General features: G+C 32.1%; 1 protein-coding gene across 1 annotated transcript in view; it reads right to left on the reverse strand.

The window, feature by feature from the left end:
- Positions 1 to 4880: 4880 nt before the first annotated feature.
- The window catches only part of LOC127712943 (uncharacterized), a 34354-nt gene continuing 11777 nt past the window's right edge, over positions 4881 to 27457 (reverse strand). The window contains exons 3-17 of the mRNA XM_052219529.1: positions 24807 to 25457; positions 21584 to 21804; positions 20875 to 21096; positions 20055 to 20103; positions 19067 to 19228; positions 18444 to 18497; positions 17252 to 17299; positions 16319 to 16383; positions 15083 to 15163; positions 14061 to 14282; positions 11551 to 12164; positions 10636 to 10763; positions 9579 to 9665; positions 8815 to 8868; positions 4881 to 6684 (exon numbers count right to left, since the gene is read on the reverse strand). Coding sequence (XP_052075489.1) covers positions 6589 to 6684; positions 8815 to 8868; positions 9579 to 9665; positions 10636 to 10763; positions 11551 to 12164; positions 14061 to 14282; positions 15083 to 15163; positions 16319 to 16383; positions 17252 to 17299; positions 18444 to 18497; positions 19067 to 19228; positions 20055 to 20103; positions 20875 to 21096; positions 21584 to 21804; positions 24807 to 25457 — 2754 coding nt within the window. The 3' untranslated portion in view covers positions 4881 to 6588. The remainder of the gene's footprint in view (positions 6685 to 8814; positions 8869 to 9578; positions 9666 to 10635; positions 10764 to 11550; positions 12165 to 14060; positions 14283 to 15082; positions 15164 to 16318; positions 16384 to 17251; positions 17300 to 18443; positions 18498 to 19066; positions 19229 to 20054; positions 20104 to 20874; positions 21097 to 21583; positions 21805 to 24806; positions 25458 to 27457) is intronic.

Raw genomic sequence — 27457 nt, forward strand, 5'->3', positions numbered from 1 at the left:
AGAATAACAGCATGTTTTTGGGTAAAGATTGCATGAAATGCAATCAAAACTCTATGGGACTGACTTGATATCTATATCTTCCAAGGTTGGTCACTACCTTTGATAGTTCAATCAAAATAGTGCAGTGAAATGATCATTATTTAGATCCTGTCCTGTTAATGTCATGCAATTTATTGATATGTTATACTTTGATATTTAAGTTACAATATGATGTGTATTTAAATTACCATACTTGTCAAGAAGACATTTTGTTTTAAATTAAGAATTACACAAGTAATGCATGGTGTATGAATCTGTTATAGAAATAGGTTAAATTACAAATGTGCAATCATGAACAAAAGAAGATGACTCCAACTCAAATTTTTAACTTGCCTAGCAAAATACAATTCAATATTTTATTTAAAAATTCACAAAGTTTTTACCCTTTCAGTGCTCACAAGCACTTTTGATTGTTAAGTGGTATGAGACCTTGGGGTCACCATATAAAATTTATTCAGTACACTTAAATAAGTGTCAAGTAGAGTGTAGACAAAATAAACGTAATATTGGGATTGCATCTCAATACTTGATCTTCTTTTTTCAGGCTTTTACCTACTTCACTGAAACTTAATTGATTCAGATATCAAACAATCTGGCTAATGTTTTTGTAACTTTAATATGGAAATGTTTATAGCAATAAATAATATTTTCATACAAAGTTATATGGGCAGAAAAACTATCATACTATTTAAAGAGAACTATTTAAATGATTAAGTACTGTTTCTCAAAAGAATGAGAGTTTATTGGATTAACAGAATGAATATATGAATGTTTTATGTCCAGGGGCAAGTATTGCACACATATCATGCATATTCAGGAAGAGAACATAATTTGGATTGGGTAGGACCCCTGCTTTGTATCAGACTGATACATGAAGGTGGATTTATTTTTATGCCCCACCTAGGGGCATTATGTTTTTCGGTCTTTGCGACCGTTGGTCTGTCAGTCCGTCCGTCCGTCTGTCCTGCTTCAGGTTAAAGTTTTTGGTCAAGGTAGTTTTTGATGAAGTTGAAGTCCACTCAACTTGAAACTTAGTACACCTGTTCCCTTTGATATGATCTTTCTAAAGTTTTGACCCCAATTTCACGGTCCACTGAACATAGAAAATGATAGTGCGAGTGGGGCATCCGTGTACTATGGACACATTCTTGTTTACATGCTAATTCACAAGGTACTGGTGTGTAGGAGATAGGCCAACCAATCTCATTAAAATAAGACTTTGTTTACTGTACACTACACTATCTTTCGGCTTCCGATTAGGGGTCATATTTTAATGATAACATGAATATTCTTTTACAAATTCATACAAAAAAATAATAATGTTTAAATGATATTCAGAAAATTACAATAATAACAATTGGATAGTCAAGTTGAATTATTTGTTTCCCTTTTAAAAAAATGTATTTTAAAAAACTGGAAGAGGGAATATTGTAGCTTTGAATTACAAGTTGTAGAGTCTTCATGCCAGGAGCAAATGGAACAGCAAACTAAGATGCTTATTTAAGAAAATTGTATGCCAACTTATATAAATGTATAATGATGACTGGGTCATTCAGTCCTTGCTCTTACTCGAAACTGCATTGTCTTTAGCAGATGGAAAGCCGAGTCTTATTTAAGTGTCTAATTCGCATGGGATATTCAATCCCATTTCAGTAAATTGTTCTTGCTCCAAACCAATCTCTTTTATTACTACAAATCACCCTGTCTTTATCAATTACAGTGTTCATTCTTCAGGAAATTTGCCCTTCCATATGAGCACATTTTTCTGACTCCAAACCAAAACCAGTGCTCTACTACAAACTGTCATGTCTTTAGCAAATTCCAATTTTAAAGCCTGCAGCTGGTTGTACAAATGTGGCATTAGCCTAATGGGTCATTAAGTCTTCATTAAGCCTTTATGATGCATTAGGCTAATGAAGACTAAATGATTCATTAGACTAATGGCACGTTCGTACAACCAGCTGCTGGTATTTTTTTCTTAACAACAAAGTATTCAGTCTTACCTTACCATGGATAAAACCCACAATATCATGGACTATAGGCAAGCATGCTACCACGAGATCCCCTGTGTTGGTTAGAAGTTTGTCCAAGAGGTTGTTTTAGTGCTGTGTTGGTTAGAAGTTTGTCCAAGAGGTTGTTTTAGTACTGTGTTGGTTAGAAGTTTGTCCAAGAGGTTGTTTCAGTGCTGTGTTGGTTAGAAGTTTGTTGAAGAGGTTGTTTTAGTGCTGTGTTGGTTAGAAGTGTGTCCAAGAGGTTGTTTTCGTGCTGTGTTGCTTAGAAGTGTGTCCAAGAGGTTGTTTTAGTGCTTTGTTGGTTAGAAGTTTGTCCAAGAGGTTATTTTAGTGCTATGTTGGTAAGATGTTTGTCCAAGAGGCTGTATTAGTGCTGTGTTGGTTAGAAGTTTGTCCAAGAGGTTGTTTTAGTGCTGTGTTGATTAGAAGTGTGTCCAAGAGGTTGTTTTGGTGCTGTGTTGCTTAGAAGTGTGTCAAAGAGGTTGTTTTAGTGCTTTGTTGGTTAAAAGTGTGTCCAAGAGGTTGTTTTAGTGCTGTGTTGGTTAGAAGTTTGTCCAAGAGGTTGTTTTAGTGCTGTGTTGGTTAGAAGTGTGTCCAAGAGGTTGTTTTAGTGCTGTGTTGGTTAGAAGTGTGTCCAAGAGGTTTTTTTAGTGCTGTGTTGGTTAGAAGTTTGTCCAAGAGGTTGTTTTAGTGCTGTGTTGCATACTTTCACACATTTTTAAAGACACCCACCATACTTCCCATTGAAAAATAAATTTTGTTTTTAATTCTTGGTTGAATTCGTGTACTTAGCAAGTTTTCCAACAAACCGTGAGTACTTGCTTCGGAGCTATTTCTATACATCTTGTCGAACTGATTGTATTAATTTAAATGAGTTCATACAAGACTTAAAAAGTCAGGGAAAAATATCATTACTGGTAACTGGATGCACTCCTATAGATGTGTCATAAATAACTGAAGACATTTTTCTATAATTCTTCCCATTCTATTATCCAATTTAAGTCCACTGGGCTTTGAGTACAGGGCATGATGGTTTTCCATGCTCAGTAGGCTATAATCAACCTTTCAGCACAACTGAAATCAATCCCAGTTTTATGGAATTCCTATTGCAAAGCTTTTGTTATCGGTTCTGTTGCTATTTGTTGTATATTTAGTATATCAATTGTATTAAGCATTGAATGTTCTTGGGTCTGTTTTTCTTTGTCAAATACTGGCTTAATTTGTGTAACAGGAAAAATCTGATAAAAATAGTGCACACACCAACATGTTTTGCCTTTTTTACTGATCATGATTGAAATGTATGTTGAAAGTCTTAAAGATATAATAAACTTATTGATCAAGATCTATGAAAATATGTTCATGGTCATATGAACCATTCCAGAATACATGCACACCTTACATTCATTCATTTCACCAAATATAGTTGAACGACAGAGGTCAATGTATTTTTGCAGCTACTTGTTTTCGTCCCCTGCGTAACACATTGCGGGGGACATAGAAATACCAGGCGTCTGTCCGTCCGGTCTTGTTAGCACTCTCACATGTACAATTCTTGCTAGATTTTTATAAAACTCATATCATAGGTTTATATCAACTGTGTCTCGGACGAGTTCTAAAATCTGTGCCGATCAATAATTTTTAAAAAAGTTATGGCCCTTGGAATATTAATAATATGGAAAATTGCATAGTTAGCACTCTCATGTGTACAGTTCTTGCCAGATTTTTATGAAACTTATATTGTAGGTTTATATCAGTGATGTTAGGATGAGTTAGAAAAATTGGTGCCGATCTATTATTCTTAAAAGAGTTCTGCCCCCTAGAAATATTAATTATATGGAAAATTGCATTGTTAGCGCTCTCATGTGTACAATCCTTGCCAGATTTTTATGAAACTTATATCATAGGTTTATATCAGCAATGTCTCAGACAAGTTTGAAAATCAGTGCTGATCAGTTATTTTTTAAAGAGTTACGCCCCTTAGAAATATTAATTATATGATTTCGAAAATAATTGCCAATAAAATTTTTTTAAACAGTTATGCCCCTTGGAAATATTATTTATATCAGAAATTGCTCTCAAGTCTCCAACTCTCCAAGATAATTTTAAAAAGTTTTAAAAAACAAAAAACTAATTTTTTGTTTACCGGTAGTTATTGACTTTTGGCAGATAAAATATGTGCAATGCAAGGGACATTGGAACTCTCTCCTTTTATTTGTTCTGAGAATTCATAAACGACAAAAATGTCCATTTTTGATATCTTGACATCAAAATCATATTCTTTAATTGCCTTTCTCATGATTGAACCATGTTATCCAGTGGTTGTCATTGATTGTTGTCTGCCATAATTGTTTTCATTTAATTTCTATTTTGCATACATCAGGCCATTGGTTTTCTCTTTGGAATTGTTTCACATTTTTGCCATGTCAGAGCCTTTTATAGCTATCTATATGGTATGTGTTCTGCTCATACATATGTATGTATATATATATATATATATATGAAGGCCATACAGGGACATGTTGTTGTTTACCTCCTTATTATTTGGTATATGTCGGATAGTTGACTGGTTAACAATCATACCACAACTACTTATTTTCATATATTCAGGGTGAAACGTCTGTCTGCAGACTGTTATCTTGTGAGTTTGTTCATCTTGCAAATACATTGCAGAGTTCAAGTATTGGACATGGTTGAAAGATTGCTACCTTGATGTTATATATCCACCCCTCCAGCCTTCCACCAAAATTTTAATGTTTCAACGACTTATTATAATCAATGGAGTACACATCCACTCGAATTCTGATGTAGATGTAACCATAAAAAAATTAATAAGTTTAGTAATTTGTTTATTCATGTGTAACAAGTATAAATTAACATCTATAAATATGTTATGTCAAATCACGTGTACAGAAATGATACAGATGCAGTTTTACAAGAGGTATGTGTATTTTGTTCAGAGTATCAATGAAACATAAATAGGTCTAAGCTACAACATTTATACCGACCAGAAAGTGGATAGACATACTTAAATAGGAGGTATTTGTGGATTTCAGACAGGGGATCCGTATGTAAAAAGAGCTACTGTGGATTCACTTGTTTCCGTCATGTTCTTTGACTGAGGAAAAGTTTGGTATGCAGGTTGGACTAATTATATCTAATAATATTTAAAATGAAGATAAAGAACAGAGAATAATATAAATAATAGAGAATAATGAGCAAAATAAATAAAGAAAAGAGAAAAATGGCCAAAACATTTACAGAAATCTAGCCTCTCATAAATGAAAAAGATACTCATTTAGAAATTTGTAGTGAATCTGACGGAAACCACAACAAAGTGACAATGGAACATCATAAATTAGATTACAAAAGAAAAAAGTCAATGAACTTTATACTATTATTCAAATGTTTAAAAATGTGAAACATTCAATGTTCAATGTTTGGCAGTAATAAAATGATTAAATTTGATGTGAAAATTAGTTAATTGTTATTGTACATATTTGACTATATGTGTTTACAATAATGTCTAACAGTGAGTGCTAATTCCCCTTTTAATACCAAATATACTTCAAAATAATTCTACAACTCTACTCTAGGTTGTTATACCAAACTTTAGAAATACATTGGGAGATAGGTATCTCCCTTTAGCACAGGAAAATCAATAGTAAACCTAAAGACATCTAATGCTGTGTAATTTTTTTTTAAAACATGGCGACACAGCTCCAGGATTTGAGGTTAGGGGGAGGCAACTCTAATAATTTTGATTATTTTTAGGTGCTTTGGTCTCATTCCTAAAGCAATACATCAATTCTAATATACATTTATGCTTAATGATTTATTGCATGTCAAGTTTGTTGGCAGCTATATGAAAAAAATATGTGTTAATGTTGGATAAGAAAATGTACTTTAAAATAAATACCTACAAAACACTTCAACACCTAATGGGAGATTTTCATTACCAGGAATAGTTGGCTCTAGCAAAAAATAATACCTTTGAAATATGGCACTGCTATATAATCAATACAAAATATAATGCTAATTTGTTACCATTACTTAATACAGTAATAAATATGAAATAACATATCATAAAAAAAAATCTTAAATTAAAAAAAAAAAGGATTTCCTTTTAAAATTAGGATCGGTAAGTTGGCCAGATTGAAGAATGCAAAACAAGAAGTACAATCTGAATAATATAATCATTCACTTGTACATTTCACAAAAAAAAAGTGACACTTTCATTTAGATGTTATAAAACTCTTTGAATAGAGATGTCTATAGACACCAAACTGAAGGATTTGTTTAAAATTTGTTCAACTTCTTTGGCATTGTTTAATATTTAGTACACATGAAGTATAGTTTTTGAGAATACATACATATATATATAGCTAATATGAAGTAATACCCATGAAATCAGATACAATAAATATAATATGTTAACAACATATTTCAGCCAGAAACTAATGAAATCAAATATGGCAAAGAGCGAACATATTGTAATTTCACTTTAACAAATAGTGAACCAACAAATAACTAACAAAAATTAAATAGAAGTCTTTAACACATTGTATCTCTTCAGTGACATTCTGATGGATCCTAGTTCTCTTTCCACCTGATCCAACTTTTCATCTACTCTCTCCTGAAAAAAATATTGAAATAAATAATTAACAAGTGGATTGACATTTTGGCCACTATGTCTCATATAGCTAGAGGCTCTGTGTCGCTCACCTTAGTCTATGTGCATATTCAACAAAGGACACTCTCCAACATTGTAGACGTGAATAGAATTCATGACAAAAAATCTCTGTTTTATTGATTTTGTATTGCTGATCATTTAGTCTGTTTAGTTTCTCTCTATCTTCTTTAGTTTTTGCTCAAAACACAAAAGAGGGTAAAAAAAAATCCTCATTTAAGGGCAATCACTCCTATAAAGAGTGACAGTCTAACTATATAGGCAAAATTTGACTTGTTAGTAGATCTTGACTTGCTGGTCATTTTTGTGATTTAAAGTGTCTATTTATCTATTATAATTTTTTACATATAAGGCAAAACAGAAAAAAAATGTTGAAAATTGTCATTAAAGGGCAATAACTCCAATAAGGAGTCGTTGGATTATTTCCTCTATATTGTCTTAATTGTAGATCTTGTCTTGCTGATCATTTTTGCTTATTTAAGTTTCTATCTTTCTATTAAAATTTTTTAAGATATAAGGCAAAAACACAAAAAAATGGTAAAAATCATCATCTAAGGGCAATAACTCTGATAAGGAGTCAACTGACGATTTTGACAATGTCGACTTTTTGGTAGGACTTGTCTTGCTGATCATTTTTGCAATTTGAAGTTTCTCTCTATCTATTATAGTTTTCAAGATAATAGGCAAAAATGAAAAAAAAAAAAAGGTAAAATTTGTCATTTAAGGGCAATAACTCCTATAAGAAGTTGTATGCCAGTTCTGACGTATATGGACAATTGGTAGAGCTCAACATTTTGAACATTTCTACTCCTCTCTTTCTCTATTTATCTCAGACTTTCTCTATTTATAACGGTTTTCAAAATAATAGACAAAACTTGCATTTTACTCCTTCATTTTATTTTTAGCCATGTAGGCCATCTTGGTTGGCAGGCGTGGTCATCGGACAAATTCTTTTAACTAGTTACTCCAATGATGATTGTGGCCAAGTTTGGTTAAATTTGGCCCAGTAGTTTCAGAGGAGAAGAATTTTGTAAAAGTTAACAGACGACGGATGCCAAGTGATGAGAAAAGCTCACTTTGTCCTTTAGGCCAGGTGAGCTAAAAAGTGGCAAATCCTTAATGTTATACTTTTACCCTATATGGTCTAAATACTTTGTGTCTATTTGTTAATGTTAAATGTAGTTATTTTGGTTTAACATATTTGAAATGTTTCAGATTTTATCATATCGGTCCCTGTTATAGCTGCATAAACGGTATGAGTATTGATCATTGTTAAAGGCCATTTGCTGACCTATAGATGCTTACATTCACATCACTTAGACTATGGCGGATAATTTTCTAATTGGCAATCATACCACGTCTTTTCTTTATATGTAGTATGGGTTTTGCTCATTGTTGAAGAAGATACAGTGACCTGTAATTATTCCATCTTTGTTCTTTAGTATATGGGTTGTTGTCACTGGTAATCATATCTTTTTATTTTTACATCTTAGGGGGAAAAAAAGGATAATGCTTGTTAAAAATTTGTAACTCTTTCTTGAAGACCTTACAGGACAAATGAAGATGAAAAAATCCAGTAAAATTAGCTTTGGCTTGAAAGGACATGGAGTCATTGCAAATGCTAACAGATACCTAAAAACTGCAGTTGTTGCAGTGTATCAATACTTATATTAGGCATTGTTAGTCTTTCTCTGTGTGTGTACTCTTTGTAAATTCTCATTTTTAACTTAATATGTAGTGCCTTGAGCTCATTCCTTGCATTTACTCACCATGAAAAAACTTCATATAGTGACTCATACTAATACTTTGTATTTTACAATACTGTAAATTCAGAAATTATTGCTAGGTTTTAAGTAACGCGAATAATGCAATAAATGCAAGTATCGCAATAATAAGGACTCACATTTTGATATCTGATACATATATATGTATGCAAATTTTTCAGAAATCTCAATAATTTACTTCACATTCTTGTCTATTCTTGAAAAATAGCAATAATAAATGAACGCAATACTTTCTGAATTTACAGTATTTATCTGCAGAAAACCTGATCATTAATTCATATTTTACAATTACCTTTTCCTGTCTGCCTTTACCATGTAGAGGTATTCTGCTTAATGTCGACTCCAACTGAAGTAAAAACAAATCAACATTTATGATCAGGTCATAATTCCTAAGTTTGTTGTTCCTTAGTATCTTTTTTAAGATGATACACAAATTTCAAGAGCATTTCTTTTTAACATTATAAGAATGGAATTTTTAATTTGCCACATTAACAATTAACTACATGACTTATACTGTGAATTCATTATTATTCCTTGGGTACTAATTTTTGTGGATTAAGAGTGCAACAAAAGGCTTGTGTGCAGAATTTGTGAAACCATGAAATCCAAGTATTCATGAAAATATATTTTTTTTCTCAGTCCATGAAATTCAGTATTTTCCTGGAACTGGTAAATTCTGTCTTAACTTTATGGAGTTATTCAAAAATATATTAGGTGTTAAAAGAAAACTTACTCAAATGGAACTGGAGTAAACAAAGCTGTTTCACTTGAGCAATATTGATTAGGTATAACTAAATTGAACTGACCAATTGCACAAAAAAATTGGTTAAATAAAATGTTTAAATTTGGTGTAAAATAATTGTACCAAGATTTTCAAATATTTTTACTTTTATATAAAAATTTCTAACAAACGTGATGAAAAAAGGTAACAAGGAACTTGTAATAAATATCCAAAAGACTATAAGAAAAAAAAAATTGAATCAACCATAGTTTGGACACTTGTGAATTTTTGTGCATTTATTCTCATATTTTGTCCAAATTATACTAAAATCTTACTGTTCTCTTTTCTGCACTGAGATCATCATATCTGTGTTCCAACTCTGTAATATTACTTAATCTGTCTCTAATCTTTTCCTCTCTTGGCTACAGTGATATAAAACAAGTAATTATTCATGAAGAGATCTCCCTTTATTGGTATAAATAGATTTAAAACTGGTCAACTTAAATCAATTCTTTTTTTAATCTTGTACTTTATGTCTATGGTGCTGTCAAGTTGTATATTTTCTTAGTGTTCAAATTTTGTTATTTCTAACAAGGACCAATCCTGTTTGTTTTTTTTTTGTGTGTTTTTTTGCCCCAAATTCTGATTTATCTTAAAGATCAAATTATGCAAGGGAATATTTTCGTGGTGCTATCTCCTGAATTGAAACATTTACGAAAAAAAAAAACCATCTTTAAAGTTTCCCACTTTACGGTAACTCACTGAATGCATAAAATTCATGTATTAGTTACATTGTAATTGGTTTGGTTACTTCTTCCTGTCAAAAGTCTGATTACAAAAATAAGAAGATGTGGTATGATGGCAATGAGATAACTCTCAACCAGAGACCAAATGAAGCAGAAGCTAACAACTATAGGTCACCATACGACTTTCAACAATGAGCAAAACTAATACCACATAGTAAGCTATTTAAGGCCCAAAAATGATGACCTGTACGTGATTTTTGAGTTGCCACTTGCATGATGCATATAACACATCTCTCTTTGTTTTGCCATTATGACCTCATAAATAGTGTAGAAATGAAATGGAAAGGATATGGTGTATTGATGAGACAGCGAGTACTGTGGACATTGTTTTTTAGCTCATGCAGCATTAAATATGTATATTGTTAAATACATGAAATAAAATGTATAGAAAATATAACCGGAAAAATTAGCTCAATATTGAGTTTGTTTTGTGGTAATTTGGGGTTGACTTTTGTCCATGTATTCATTTCCTTCCTTTTGGGCATTGTGTAGTCTTTCTTTCTAAAGCTTATGTTTTTCATCCTTTGATTTCTCCTCCCCCTTTTGTTATTTAACATGAGAATTATATAAAGTTCAAAGTTCATACCACAGTCTGGACTTGTTTGTTGTCTAATGGTTTTGCCATGGAGGTATACATATCCTCCCACTCTGGACGTGTCACATATTCACCCGATCGCATTCTATTCAAGGTATCTTCAACCTCATTTCTAGAATCTGAAGGAAAAATATGTAAATATACCGGGGTACATTAAACAATCCATAAATAAACATGTCTTACATAATTCTCATTTCATTACATTACAACTGCACTTAACATTATGGATTAGACTCTTCACAAAAATTCTTGTCATGAATGTTTCAGTGCAACTTTCAATTACTTTTAAACATCAAATATTCATGTCTTTAGTCTAATTTAGAAAAATTTCAAAACTCTCTATCAGATTCAGATCTGTGAATGTGTTATTGCATATATTACTGCTGCACCAAGAGCTAATCCATAAAGAAACATATACATGAGACCAAAGAAACCACTTTGAAATCTCCACTATTTGTGGTTGTCATGTACAATGAAAATGTAAGTGAAATTCTAAAGGAATATTTGCAGTAAGGGCCTTTTTCAACCCCCAATATAAAGTCCAACATTTCAAGATGAAAAGTGACACCTGTACTATATGTTTAAGCATCTGATGACCAATGGACATGATGGAAATTGGCATATTTTCCTTGAATTTGTTTGGAAAATGACATTGATGCTAAATGTGACGTCATCACAAGAGCGATGATACATAAATTTACAAAAATAGATATATTTTCAATCTTGTCATTATTTCATGTATTATTCAACCTGATTATAGCCATGAAATACTAATTTGAAATTTTAGCGAAAAAAAACAACCATATTGGGGCCTTGTCTTACTGAACCTTTTTTGCCTCTTCTTTACCTATTTTTAAACTTGACGTTTATGACCCAATATCTGCTGTCTATCTTTATACAACTTACCATGACTACCATTTAAAATCTTTTTGGATTTCTTGACTTTTGAACTCTGTGCACTTTTTGCTTGTAAACTTTTGTTTGATGGCTTGTTTTCATCTCTCTGTGGCTCACCGTCCCCAGGATGTCGTCTTGGAATAACACCATTTGATTTATTTTTGTCCGTACTTATATCAAACCTAGTTGGACTTGAATATTCATCTGGATTCACTGATAACTTTGAAGGTGGCCTTTGACCCCTTGCAGAAGAGTTATTCAAAATACCATTACTATTATCCTGAGAACGTCTTGAATGTGTTGATTTTGTTTTCGGTGAACTTGATGGTGATTTTTTTCTCTGAATTTTGGGACTACTTCCAGGAGAAAAATCGCCATTTCTAGTTTGAGTCTGAATATCACTTCCGTAGAATTTCTTCTTCAATTTAAATTTTGGAGGTTCGCTTGGACTTTGTCCAATTTGTCGCATCATGTCTCTGAGTCTGTATAGGTCCTGTTCCGCCCTCATGACAGGTGATACTTTGGAAGTGTCAATTTGATCAACACTACTCTCTAACACACTATCACCTAATTGTTCATATCCATTTGCACTGTTTCTTAATGGTGATTTTGACCTGGAAGAGCTGTCAAAAGATATTCAACAGATTATCAAATATTGTCATTACTAACTTAACAGAATATCAAGATTTATAGATGATAAATTGTACTGTTTATGTTGGAATCATTGAAGTCTGTCTTTAAGTTTTCTGAAATCCCTTCTTATTTTGAATTTTTTTTTTTTTAAGGCCCTACAACTGTGCTACATCAGGGCCTAATCTAGGATTTTGAAGAGGAAGAAGTGACTTCTCCTTCCATGAGAGAGAAGGGAGAAGTGGTCAACTTCTTGGAGAAGTGAGATTCCATTACCGTTTCAGTTGCATCGTGTTTTCAAGCTTATCACTAAGGAAATTGTTTTATATTCAATAAAAGATGTACTTGCAGTTTTTTCATATGTTATTGTACACAATGTATATATAGAAAGTTCTAAATAAAAAGGTTTAGACAATATATAGTTGTTATTTATTTATTGATACAATAATGTGTTCTAAATAAAATTTGTTGATTGGGACATGAGGGAGTAGCCTAGTAATATTATCAAGATTATGATGCATTAAGTTCATATATGCATCTGCCTCAATTTATTTTTAAAACTTTAGAAAAATATGATGAATTTCACATGACTGAGAATTTAATTTATATCACCACTTGTCATTGTTTTGTAAAACATTATTGAATGTCCAGGACATTTATGTTAGTTGTAGTAAATTGAGATTATTGTTAAAGATTGTAAGTCTATAAATGAAAATATCTTTCAATCTCAAGTTAGTTATCCGATAAAGAGCTAATTTCTATCATTTTTTAAAAATATCATTCATATCAACGAAGTGGTCATGAGAAAAAATCCACTGCTGATCACAATCTGGTCGAGTGTCGTACGTTTGCAATCACATTATCCATCAGCTGTCTTTCTACCTTTTATATTTCAATTTTTATTCAATGAATATAATAAATCTACCTTTAATTCCCAGCCTTTACCTACCGAATAGTAAAATTGATCGACTCGTGTAGGTAATAAAAATAAAACAAATCAGCTGAGTGAAAATCATCGTAAAACGATAACTTAAACAGACGGTCAGTTTTCCGTTTGAACAGTTTTGAAAGTTATATCTGAGGATGTTCAAAGTCGCCGTTGTATTTATTTAATTTGATCTTTTACAGTATTAGTCCTGGGTCGTTTCTAAAATCTCGATTTTCCTTGTCAGCCGCCATTTATTTTTACCTGTGGGATTGTCAATCACAAGTTGTCTCCCATTTACCGATTTTGATAGCGATTTGACTTCGCTATGAAGTCAGTCGGCCGGCGAGATTTAGCGATTTTCAAAATTCTTTGGTGACTTAAATTGTCATTTCGCCGGCAAGATTATGGCCTGGCTATATTCTACTGGAAGTTATCTCCCTTATGTGTAAATTTTTAAAAGGATTTGATAGCTTGACAGCAAAATTATACAATATAAAGTCAATATCTAAATAAATGGAGAATGTGTCCATGGGATACAAATGATGCTCTTGCTTGCATATAACATTATAAAGGGATGTATGTGCAGACAGACGTATGGACATATGGATTGACAATGGTAACACTCATAAAAGTCTTGGCTTCAACGTTAATATTCCTATTCAATTTTTTTTCTGTTGGTTTTGTGCCTTACCGTAATACTTTTTTCAGGTGTTTCACACAAATTTTGGGGCACAAAATAGTGAAGGATTCAAATTATTGATGTTTTTCCCCATTTAAGTTTGTAGGAGAGCCTGAAATGTGTTTATAAACTGTTCATTGTAGGTGACGTCTATAAATGTAATATTCATACCTAATAATTTTCTGTTTGCTGTAAATTCATACTTAGAACTATTTTGTGCTCTTTCATACAATCACATACTCTTTTATAACATTAAATACATGCAAATCTTATTATAATTACCTTTGAACAGACAAATCTCCTAGAGAACCATTCATTCTCTCCCTTTCTGACAAAGAGTTATCTCTCCTAGTATTTGACCTTGATCCTGCTTCACTTCTTGGAGATTTAACTCCCCTTGGAGATTTGACACTGACTGTAGGTGTCTCTCTTTTTGGGGATGGCACATAATCTGATGATGGGGATTCAAAAGAATCATGGAAACTCCCATGGAGAATAGAAGTGCTGTAAGGCAAAATTTGTATCAGTAAGTTGAAATAATCAAATCTCAAATTTTCATTTTTGTCTCACTAGCGACAATAATCAAAGAAGAGACATAAGTGTGATGCCTCAAGGAATGTTGTAAACAATTGTAAGTTTGTGATTAGCCTTGATAAGGTTTCACAAGCAAGATATATCACTGTGTTAACAGTTTATGCGTAATATGAATAATTTTTTGCTTTGATAATGTAATAGTTATTCCAGTTAAATACATCTGGGGAAGTGAATGTTTCTCTAAGGTGTTCCCCACTAAAACATTATCATAAATACTTATAACAGAAAATGTTCATATATCATCATCAACATACTGATAATGAATTGTGTGTCCCTGCTTAAAACATATTCCCTTGGGGTAAACTTGAATATTTCTAACAACATTGTGCTTTATCTAAAAAGTTGGTGTTAATGTTCATATTAAGACATTACAGAGTAGTAATTTGATCTGATTTTTTAATTCATTACATTCACTGGTTTCAGATTCACAAAATAGACTGCTAAATAAAATATAAATTCAAAGCGTTACCTGGCTTTGATTTTAATCTTGTACAAGGAACAGCTATATTTCCAACGATACTGTAATGAACTTTACTTGTCTTGTTACCTCCCTTTTTTCCTCGTACTTCTTGTTATTGTGATGGTCTAAATTTTTTTTCAGACTAGGAATTGCATTATAAAAATATATTTGTATTTCTTGATAAAAATTGAAATGAATTTTCATACATGATACCTCAAGAAGATATGAAAGCATTTATGACAGTACTCACTTGCCAGTCTGCATTCTCCTATGTAAGTTGTCATTTTCTCTACATAATCTTTTATTTTCTAATTCCAACTTTGAAACAGTTCTGAAAATTATAATATATGATTTCTCAATCAAAGTAATACAACAAATGTTTTTTTTTCCATATACATGTATTGATCTCCTATCATCTACTACTATTAATATCCAATCTCTTTAATATAAGTATATAATTTTCCTTGCAACTGGTCATTTCAGATTTGATCCTACCTTAGGTGTCACATGTGGAGCAGAATATGCTTTCTCTTCGGGGGCACCTGCGATTACCCCGGTTTTTGGTGGGGTATATGTTGCTCAGACTTCAGTTTTCTATGTTGGGATCTGTATACTTTTGCTTGTGTTTTGGTTGTTTTTGTTTTCTGCTATGGCATTATCATTTCCTTTTTTTAACTTATGAGTTTGACTATCCCTTTCCTATCTTCTGCCTCTCATTTAATAGGCTATTTATAAACATGCTAGGCAATCAAATCAATACTGCTCAAGTTAAATACCATGCAGGTGATTTCTAATTACGTTTGCAGACAAAGTTTATTAAGTGTTTAACAAAAGTTGCAGATTGTGTATTCAAATATTGGTAAGTATAGCCTTTTCCTAAAGTGTACATATCTATATAAGCTGAGCAAGTCTAAGGCGTCTAAAATTGAGACAAAATACCTGCATGAATTTGCTGCTGAAAAAGCCATTAAAATTTTGAAATATTGTAAAAATATTCATAAAATTGTACACATGTTTTTTTAAACAAACAGACATGGCAAAGAAGTTACATTCTTTTTACCATGGAATTTTTTTCTGTGTATTATACACAGATTCTTTAATACAGTTTTATCTAGTATGATTTTAATGTTAGCTATATTTTTGTCTTCCATTTAGAAAAGTGCTTTTTCTGAGCTGATTTTTATTGTACATGTTTCTTTGAAAATTTGTTGTATCACAGACCACAATAATAGGAATTACCAAACATCTTTATCTGGTAAGGGTTTTGAGTGTCTTTCTGTGATTTTTCTTTTTGACCCTTCCCCCCCCCCCCCCCCCCTCCTTGATATCTTCTTCCCTTTTATAGAGCTTGACAAAAATTGTATGTCCGTCCACTAGTCTGTCAATTAAGATTGTAAACTAGGTCTATTTTTTTTTTTTTTGTATTGTTGGCTTGCTGTCACATTGATTTTAACCATCCTCTCCATTTATTCATACAAATAAATACCTCTTAAGTTCCACTATTTCTGTTCTTGCATCATACAACTTGTTTTCTGTATTTGATAAAGATTCCTGTGAAAGAAAAATCAAGCAACTTGTTTAAATTAGTGAACATTTATGTGTAACGAAGTTGAGGTATAAGAAGTTTCAGAAAATTTAAGTTGGTTTTGGACATGAAAATAAATGTCTCCCCACTTTCTTAGGAGAGTAACTTGGAAAGACATTACATGCTGAGCACAAATTTTAAAATCTAATACTGTGAATATTGTGAAGTATTTATGCCGTTTATCCCATCATAATGATTTTGTATACATTTTATTTTGAGATGGACAGACAAACAGACAGAGTCAGACATATAAACTGTGTACAGGAGAACAAGAATTCACTTTATTTATACAAAATTATTTAGATATAATTGAATATATGATTATTTGAGACTATGACACATATATAAGAGGCTTGTGTATTTATATGATTGTCCTTGTCTTATCATCAGAGCATTTAAATATTTGTTTTTTAGTCGCCCATGACCAAGATGACAAAAGGGACCATTTCTAAAATTTGATCTTAGCGCAGTCGTGAATTTGCATTGGTGGTTTATACAACTGCCTTCCTCACTAGTCAGGCAATAGGCCTTATCGCTATTTGAGAATCTGCAATACTTGACCTAAGATTTTCAGAAACTTAAACTATAGATGTCAAACAACAATCACGTTTTTTGTATGACATCAGACATTTTCACTTGCGATGACAATTTTTTTTTTACAATGGCAGACTAATAGCGATAAAGTGTATAAAGTTAATTCATTTAAATCAAATCAATTAAAATCGATGATCACACACTACTCGTTTAGATTATTATTTGGTTAGATATTTACAGAATACAGCTGATTGTTTTAGTTGTGTTCCCTTTCCCCTGATTATTTCCCGCAGTTATTACCTTTGTCAATTGTTGTTCCCTTTCAGCAGCTTCACACTTGTCTGAAATCTTAAATAAGAAGAAAATATCAAATGTTTCAAGATATATATTATTATATACAGCTTGTACCTATATCATTAACTTGATAATTTAATTGTGCTCAAAAATACTCTTTTCATAGACATGTATAATAAATATACTTGTTCTCCAATTGGTTTATATAGGAATCAAATGGTTGATAGGAAAAGATTCTCAAATTTTCAATTTTATCATTCAATCAGAAATTAACAACATTCAATTACAAAACAAATTTTGTTGTCATAAAGCTTTTTACAAATTACTTTGGTATAGAGCCAATAGATCTATATCTTTTATAAGAATGGAAATATCATTTCCTCCTGTACAAAAACAAAGTAAAAGACATTGACCTGCAGATGTGTTTTTGCTCTTTGAGCTGTTGGGTTGCTGCCTCAATGATGTATACATAAGGTAACTTTTATTTATAAATATATCTGATATGTGTTTTCAGACTCTTATTTGTATTGATAATAATAGTTTATCGTTGGTCATCTCAACGAGATTGCTTTTCTCGCTTGAGCCGGTACGGTGAATGACCAACGATAATCTGTTTATCGCTATTTTACCTATGACGACATTGTTAATTTCATTGACAACAGCATGTGCGCCCTTAGTTTCTAGCAATAATTTTTCAAATCACTCTACTGTGCTGAGAAAGGAAATTATCAGTAAGATAAAAGGAAAATTTCGAAAAATAGCTATAAAACTATTTTACATAGCACAAACATCAGGTTGATTATTCTTTTATCTAGCATGCAATAATTTCAAATAAGTTGGATACTTTTGCCCAGTTTAATTATCAATAACCTCTAGAAAAATGTAATCACTACGCTGCTCAGACTACATTTGTTTGCACCTGTCCTAATTCAGGAACCTGATGTTCAGTGGTTGTTGTTTGTTGATGTGGTTCATAAGTGTTTCTCGTTTTTTATATAGATTAGACCGTTGGTTTTCCTGTTTGAATGGTTTTACACTTGTCATTTTTGGGGCCCTTTATAGCTTGCTGTTCGGTGTGAGCCAAGGCTCCGTGTCGAAGGCCGTACTTTGACCTATAATGGTTTACTTTTACAAATTGTGACTTGGATGGAGAGTTGTCTCAATGGCACTCATACCACATCTTCTTATATCTATTTACCTTGTGTAAAACACCTCTTTCTCTCTGGATCTGGTCAGTTAGCTCCTGATTAGTCTAAAGTGTGAAAAAAACGAAATATTGTATGAAACTGCATTATATTACAGTCCCTTCAATTTCTAATTAAAACATTCCATTTTAAATGATTTCCAGTTTACCAAGAAAATTTGTTTTTGATTTCCGGATGTATGTTTCAATGACAAATAAACGGAAAAAATAAAACTTAATAAAAAACACTGTGGAAAAACGGGAAAAACTCATGAAATATAAAAGTGATTACTTGGTAAATTGTAGAGTAAATTATTGACATTATTCCTAGGGAAAATTTGTTTCAGTTTACATTTAAAAGCTGAATCCCAATTGAATTAGAATATTATATCATAATTTCATAATCAAAATGAATGAATGCTATGTTTCTTCTTCAAGGTAAGGTATCAAATTAAAATTGAATGTAATTGGTTTCGTGTGAAAACTTTGTGTAGTGTCGGGCAACATCAGAACCATCTGATATTTTCTTTTTTTTTTCAATACTGTTCTCTTTTCTTTACATAAATCCTAGTCCTCCAGCCTTCTATATTCTGTAAAAAGTATGACAAATTAACAATTTTTAATTCTACTGTACTGACCTTTTTGGCTACTCTAATTTTGTCATTTAGATGTTTAACTTGGAATTCCAGCTGCTCGGCAGATTCATCTTTCTCTCTATAATAGTACTGTAATTCTTCCATTTTGTTTCTAAAGTTATTCAATTTAGCCTGGGATTCATTCAAATTTTCTGCATATTCTTTCTGCAATGAAACAAAATATTACCACATACGTAAAAGATGCAGAAAAAACTAACAACAATAAATCATAAATGAACACATGCTTTTATACAAAATCAAATCATAAACAAATTAAAAAACATTTCCTGAAGTATTTATTCTTTTTACTACGTAAAGTCAAATCAATTTGTAGAATCCATCAAACTGTCAAAGATAAAAGAAATGTGGAGCCGTAGGCCTATTAAATAATTCTCTAGTTTCCCCTAACCCTACCAACCCTTAATCTTAGTGCCTTCCCTCAAGATTTTTTTGTCATTTTTTAATGAACAGTATTAAAATGAGACTGTTTCCCCTGTTTAAATCAGTCGAAAAACTATAAAAAATTAAACAACCAACCTTATTTTTTTCAGCATTTTATTAGTACTACAGGTATTATTATCTTATTATCTTTTAGGCCTTATAAGCAGGTACTTTTTACAAATTTCCTGTTATAAACTTTGTTCACTAAAGAAATATACTAACACTGCCCTTTGTAGACAAGGAATTTGAATGAGGATAGTTTGACTAGATATATTTTTGACAAAGTTTGCTTCACATAAGTCCAAAGTTTTAAAGGAGGAGATGCATACAGAATTTCTTTTGGATGAAGAGTGTTTTATTAAATTCAATTTTATCCACTAGATCATGTTGATGACTGACATTTTGCAAACACTTTTACACCAATCCACTAGACTTTATTTTTATTTTCAACTGTTAGAAAACTTGGCTGTCCTGTTAAATATATACCCTTACAGATAATGATTTATATCATAAATACATGTTCATACAAGTTTCAGATTTACATACTCACCGCTCTAACTTCTAGCCCATGGTTAATTTGTTCCAGTTCTCTACACTGCCTGTAGAATTAAAAAAAAATTATAATTAAAAAAAATCATTCAAGTTGTTATCATCTTTCTAAAGATCTTTAAAAGAAAATACAAGACAGAGTTTTTCTTTCGTCAGTATTGGTATTTAGCAGTTCACAACACATCATACATTGTAATCTTCCAAATTTATCAGACCTGGTATTAGCCCTTTAGCTTCCCTTTACACTTAGAAAGACCATGTTGTTTATACTAACTTATAATATATTTAAACACAAATTAAAACTACTGCAATATATTCTTGCAAGATATACATGAATGGAATCTAGGGGTTCAAATGATTTTGAAGTTGAAAGAGAAAAACAATGTATTCCAGTTGTTCAAGTTCTAATCGTGTCTCTCAAAGAAAATACAATAAGAGTTTTTCTTTCGTCATAATTGGTATTCAGCAGCTCATAACACATCATAACGTATAATTTTCAAAATCAGTCCTGGTATTAGCCCTCTTGCATCCCTTAGACATGAATATAATCGATTAGTTGTTGCTTAATACGCAGTGAACAAATGGCTACTACAATAATAATCTAAAAGTAATATTAGTTTTGAAAACCCTTAAAGAGAGTAGATTTGGGGCTGAATAAGCGCTAAAACTAAATATTTTAAAAAATATCTTGAATTTACAAAATTAAATGTGGAATTTTTACTTATAAAACTTTACAGTTTTGGTTTAAAATATTTCCTGCATATTTTGAAAGTTTCTAAGATAAGCTAAAACTAATTTTACATTTTTTAATATAATTTTACCTAGTTATAACTGTGGTACCATTTTCCATGTCCTGTATTTTTTCTCTCAGGAGACGATTTTCTATGACTAGATTCTGATTCTCACTAGAAACTCTTTTGTATGGTGATTGTTCTGTCATATCTGAGAGTAAGGAACCCCTGAGGTCACGTAACTCTTTCTCATAGTATTCACGTAAGTCTGCCATATGTTTTGCATGCTTCTCCCGTAAACTTACTCTAGTGCTGGAAAACAAAAATAAAATTACATGATCATATTTAGCCTTTTTTTGTTTGCAATAGCAAATGTTGAATCATAAAATCCTTTTAACAGATTTCTGTCCACTTTTTGTTTGGTTTATTGCTGGTGCCTCATTGATAAACATGATATTAAAACATGAAGATTCACTAAAATTGCGAGTACTAAAATACCTTTTTTCTTGATCAATTGAAAATCAAAAGACATGCACATGTATGAGAATATTTATGGGATTTACAGCATAGACAATAATCAGACAAGAAATAAATAATTCTGAAAAAATTGGCTGAAAAAATAAGGAATAGAGAATAACGGAGTGCTAAAATGATAAAAAGGGAGAATATTGTGCAAAATATAAAAAAAAACATTATAACATGTATAAATAATTACCTTAACATTTAAGAATACAGAAATGAAGATCCCAATCAAGACAATCATGCATGTATGTTAACTGTTCAGAATTTTATTTTTTACCTTGCAGATAAAAATACATCATCAGCATTAGTAGAATCTCCAGCCAGCTCCACATCTCTCTGTGCCTGCTGCTGTAGTCGTTCTTGGTGATGACTTTCTAACAGACGCTGCAGTGATGAACTCTGTTTCTTCTCACTCATTGAAGGGGAGGTTACTCTGTCACCACTATTAAAATTTCTGTCCTCTCTCCTTGGAGGGGTCACTGTGGGTTCTATTTCTTGCTGTTATAAAAGACAAAAAAAAAATGAAAATTTGAAAAAAATAATACACTTTATAAAATCAAAGCACTGTAAGCGCTTCAGGCAGTTAACCAAAAACCAAGGCAAACGTAGTTATGAAAACTGTGGCAGTGTTGCTTCAATTTTTTTCCCCAAGATTTGAAAGAACAAACATTAAACATTCGTATATTGTACATTTATGTTTATCTAATGAATTTATTATTAAGGCAAATTAACTAATATTTTATCAAGGTTTTCAAAAGCAACGCATATATCAATGTATATTTTTAATGGTGAGTCTGCAGCGGTACAAGTTCGCAATGATTGCAGTTGTTCTAGTTGGTAGTTAACGTTGGTACCAGTTGACTTTCAATGGTACAAGTTGACGTAGTACGAGTTTGTAATAGAATGAATAGACTTGCTTCCCTAGAAGGAACACTGAGTTTGTGTTCTACAGTACAAAAGTTATGAGACACAAATCAGACAAATGTTTACTACTACAGGGATCCCCACCTTCACCCCAAGTCCATGATGTCACTCCATACCAAGTTTGGAATAAAATGACAGGTGATTATAAAACAGTTGGTCAAACATTCTTGAGCTAAAATTTACACTGCTTGAAAGATTTATATGTTTTCTTTAAAATGAGCCATAAATGAAAATTTTTATAGGCCCATAAATAATTTAAAAGTAATTTGAAGTAAATTCAATTAACCTAGACTCATTTTTTGCATCAATAAAATTTTATAATAAACAAGAAACAATTGTAACAGGATGCTGTCATGAAGTCTCTTAAACAAAGCTCCCATAATTCGTCATTCCCATGGTCGCCTGACATTGGGCAAAGTCCAGTACTTATTGGTTTGGTCTAGTAAAGTGATATGCATATGTAACGCCTAGGAGATTGACCCAGTATGTCAATCAAATCTTTTTGAAATGACGAACGTGAATAAATATGGTTTAGGAGTGGGTATGTCAACCGTTTACAAGTTCTCAAACAGGAGGGGTGGTGTGACCCAAGGGACTCCCCCTATATTTCATTTGATTTGTTATATTGTCCCATACATGAATATATTGGGTTTAGGGGTGGGGATCTCGATCGTTTACAAGTTCTCAAACAGGAGGGGTGGGGTGACCCCAGGACTCCCTTTATTTCATTTGATTTGTTATATTGTCCCATACATGAATATATATGGTTTAGGGGTGGGGATCTCGACCGTTTTCAAGTTCTCAAACAGGAGGGGGTGGGGTGACCCCCAGGGACTCTCCCTATATTTCATTTGATTTGTGATATTGTCCCATACATAAATATATATGGTTTAGGGGTGGGGATCTCGATCGTTTACAAGTTCTCAAACAGAAGGGGGCGGGGTAACCCCGGGGACTCCCCAAATTATTTTCATTTGATTTGTTTTATTGTCCCATACAAGTATATATTTGGTTTAGGGGTGGGGATCACGACCATTCACAAGATAAAAGCACATTTTCAAATTGAAGGGGGTGAGATGACCCCCAGGGACTCACCCTATATTTTATTTGATTTGTTTTATTGTCCTGATCTCATTACTGAAGACCGCGTGTGTCTATCATTTACTGTTTTCGAGTAATAGTCATTAAAAAATAAAAAAAATAATAAAATCCCATAGGGTTCTACAGTAAACCCCTCCCTTCTTTAGACCCCTCAAAATACCATTAAATAGTCCCCAATGCACAAACGAAAGATTGATGGCTCCGCTAGACATGTTAGTCTTACATTTTATGAATCCCTAAGTAAATCTGACAAGCGGTCCGAGTCGTCTTCTTAGACGGTCCAACTTGTCTCTGGGACGAGTTGTTCCGCATTTCTTAAAACATCGACCTGATTGGTCGACGTTGATTACGTAGATTTCCGGTACTTTTTCATTCATAAATAACAACAAGTGTAAGTTAAAATTACCGCCAACTTAGACTACTATATATAACTTTATTTCCTCTGTCATAGAGATTTGGTGTACATGAACAATATTCCTGCGCATTTTGCTATTTGGGAAATATAAAAGACTTGTAAATGCAGATTTTCGGCGATGAAATATTTCATACAATTGTTCTTTGACATCTTAGCCAAAAGCACAGGGGATAATAAACTACGTACGGATTTCTATTGAGCACTATTTTCTATGTGCAACTTCAAATATTATGGGTCGTTCGACGATCATTTAAGGTTATTCTGGTCATATTTTTTGTATTCCAGAATTAAAAGTATGAAAAAAATGTCCAATTAGTTATAAATAACATATTAGCCTGCTAGATTATAACAATGGCACTTGTTTCAATATTCGTTGGGAAGAACACAAATCTAGGGTGCTAGCATAAGGCAGCTTAACTGCCTAAAAAAAGGAGATTATTTCATTATCCCATGTGAAAATTTGTCATATGATAAAACATTTATATTTATAGGATTAAACGATGTAGGGTATACACCAATGAGATATCAACCCAACAACATAAAAAATAAAGTCATGCCTAAATTTATCCTAATCAACAAAATGAAGTATGGGGATCTGAGGACATCTGAGAGTCACAATTCTGTGTGCCCCATTACAAACAAAAATTTTTAGATAAAAAAAAAATTCAAATATTGAAAAAGTATGCTTTAGTGTTCTGAAAAATTTACATTTTAAATCTTGTATCTTTAAACATGTTAAATGAAAGAACTTCAAAACTTAGTGAATATGGTATATGACTCTTTTTTACGTTATTTAGTTACTGTACATGTAAATATAGAAACTTTTGTGTGAACAACATGACCAATGGACAAAAATGTAAATTAAATAATGCTATTTCAGGAAATGCTGAATACATACAGAGTACTATCAAATGTTAAAATGTGAGTTACTATTTTTGCGAAACCTATCTTGTCACAATTTTCATAACAATCAAAACATTGCAAAAATTTCTGAATTTAGAGTATTTATTACTTTATTTGTTTATAGAAGCAGCATATATCATCAGAACAAATTAAGTACCTCAGTGTTGTTTACTTTTCCTCTCAAGATTGGCATAGGACTACTGTAAACACCAGCCCTTGGTGGTTCTTGATGGCTTGATCTTGTAGGTCTCTCCCTTGGTGATAAAGATTGTCTTGTCAAATTATTCTCCTTTTGGCCTTGTCCTTCGATGTTTGACCTTGACCTTTCCGGTGAATTAGAAAAATCTCTATTCAAGGACCTTCTAACAGTTTCCCTTGGTGAGTGATCTTCATCACAATCACTTGCATCAACGCCACGGATCTCCTTATAGATTTCCCGCCAAGATGGTGAACGATTTCGAAGCAAAGAATTGTGGGTTTGAAATGTTTCTTGATATGATAATGTACCATCTCTACCTTGGGGGAGATTTTCAGCTGTCCGTGAAATTTGTGAGTCATTCATCCTTGAATAAGATTTACTATGCTCGTCATGAACTGAGTTTATAGGACTTAATGAGCGATTTAGAGAGTGAGAAAGTGCTTCTTTATGTGTAGTCAGTTTCTGACGAAAGTTTTTCTGTTGGTCAAATAGCTCATTCTCCATATGTTGTTGTAAATTAAATAAAGATTCTTTGTGAAGTCGATTCTGCTGTTGGAGATCAAGTTGATGTTTCTCTTCTAATGTTTTGAACATCTGCATCCATGTGTTCTGAAGAAATAGTGAAAATATAAAATGGGGTAACTTTGAGATGTGAGATATATATGTCAATGAGACACCAAACCAAGAATAGAAAGAAGCAAAAGACATCTAAAGGATAATTTACAGTCTTCAACAATAGACAGTTGTCTATACAGTATATAGAGCTCTAAGTGATTTTGACTTTTCTTTTGATCCTCAAATACAATTTTCATGAATTTGCCAAATAATGTCAAATAAAAATTTCAGATACTTTTTACCAGAAGCTTTAAAAAGCCCCCTTTGGACATGTTGGAATTTTTCTTAAATGAATTATTCATGAATAACTCTATCATTCAGAATCTGAATTTCAGACAGAGGTCAATAAATTTAAATTGTAGTACCTAAATTGACCTCTTAATTTTCAGAATGATAGTAGAGTTCAAGGTTTTGTAATGTTTTGATAAAATGTTCCAGATAATGCTTACCGGGGATAATTCAAATAAACTGTAAAAAATTTAATGAACATTGCATTGATAAGAGGGCATATTAACATGTTTATAATTAGGGGGCTTTGATGCCAGGAATTACAGTCTTTTTTTTTAACCCCGACAAAATTAAGCTTTGAGAATAAATTAAAAACAAGTTATGACATGTATGATGACTTACATTATTATTTTCATATATATAAAATTTATAAGTGTTCAAATCTTTACTTCTCAAAAAAGTTAAATTTTTTAAGTGATTTTTAAACTAGAGGCTCTAAAGAGCCTGTGTCGCTCACCTTGGTCTATGGGCATATCAAACAAAGGACACTCTCCAACATTGTAGACGAGAATAGACTTCGTGACAAAAATCTCCATTTTGTTGATCTTGTATTACTGATCTTTTTAGTCTGTTTAGTTTCTTTGACTTATTAATAGATCTTGCCTTGCTGATCATTTTTGTGATTTAAAGTGTTTATTTATCTATTATAATTTAAATCATATAAGGCATAACAGAAAAAAATTAGTTTTTCTCTAAATATCATAGTTTTCATGTTAATAGGCAAAAATGGAAAAAAAAAAATGGTAAAATTTGTCATTTATGGGCAATAACTCCTATAAGAATTTGTCTAACAGTTTTGACGTATATGGACACTTGGTAGAGCTCATTATTCTGAACACTTTTGCTCCTTTCAGATTTTCTCTATTTATAACAGTTCAAAAAATAATAGACAAAACTTGCATTTTACCCCTATGTTCTATTTTTAGCCATGTCAGCCATGTTGGTTGGTAGGCGGGGTCATCTGATAATTTTTTTTTAACTACATACCCTAATGATGATTGTGGTCAAGTTTGGTTAAATTTATCTCATTAGTTTTAGAGGAGAAGATTTTTGTAAAAGATCACAAAAATTTACAAAAAAATGACCTTGAAGGGCAATAACTCCTTAAGGGGTCAATTGACCATTTGATCATGTTGACTTATTTGTAGACCTTACTTTGCTTAACAATTTTGCTGTTTACAGTTTATCTCTATCTATTATAGTATTCAAGATAATAACCAAAAAATTACCAATTCAGGGGCAGCAACCCATCAACAGGTTGTCTGATGCATTTGAAAACTTAAGGGCAGATAGATCTTGACCTGATTAACATTTTTACCCCATGTCAGATTTGCTCTAAATGCTTTAGTTTCAGAGATAAGCCAAAAACTGCATTTTACCCCATGTTCTATTTTTAGCCATGGCAGCCATCTTGGTTGATGAACGGGGTCATCATATACATAATCTAGATACCCTAAGGATGATTTAGGCCAAGTTTGGTTAAATTTGGCCCAGTAGTTTCAGAGGAGAAGATTTTTGTAAAAGTTAAGGGACGACGAAGGACGAACGACAGACGCCAAGTGATGAGAAAAGCTCACTTGGCCCTTTTGGGCCAGGTGAGCTAAAAAAAAGATTCAGTGTCAAATTAAGATATCATTTTTCTATTTTTTAAATCCATAATAATACAATGTAAGTGACTCTGAAATCACTTGTTTAAGTAATAAATC

Source organism: Mytilus californianus, unplaced genomic scaffold (assembly GCF_021869535.1).
Source record: "Mytilus californianus isolate M0D057914Y unplaced genomic scaffold, xbMytCali1.0.p SCAF_8, whole genome shotgun sequence".
In the NCBI taxonomy this organism is placed as follows: Eukaryota; Metazoa; Mollusca; class Bivalvia; order Mytilida; family Mytilidae; genus Mytilus; species Mytilus californianus.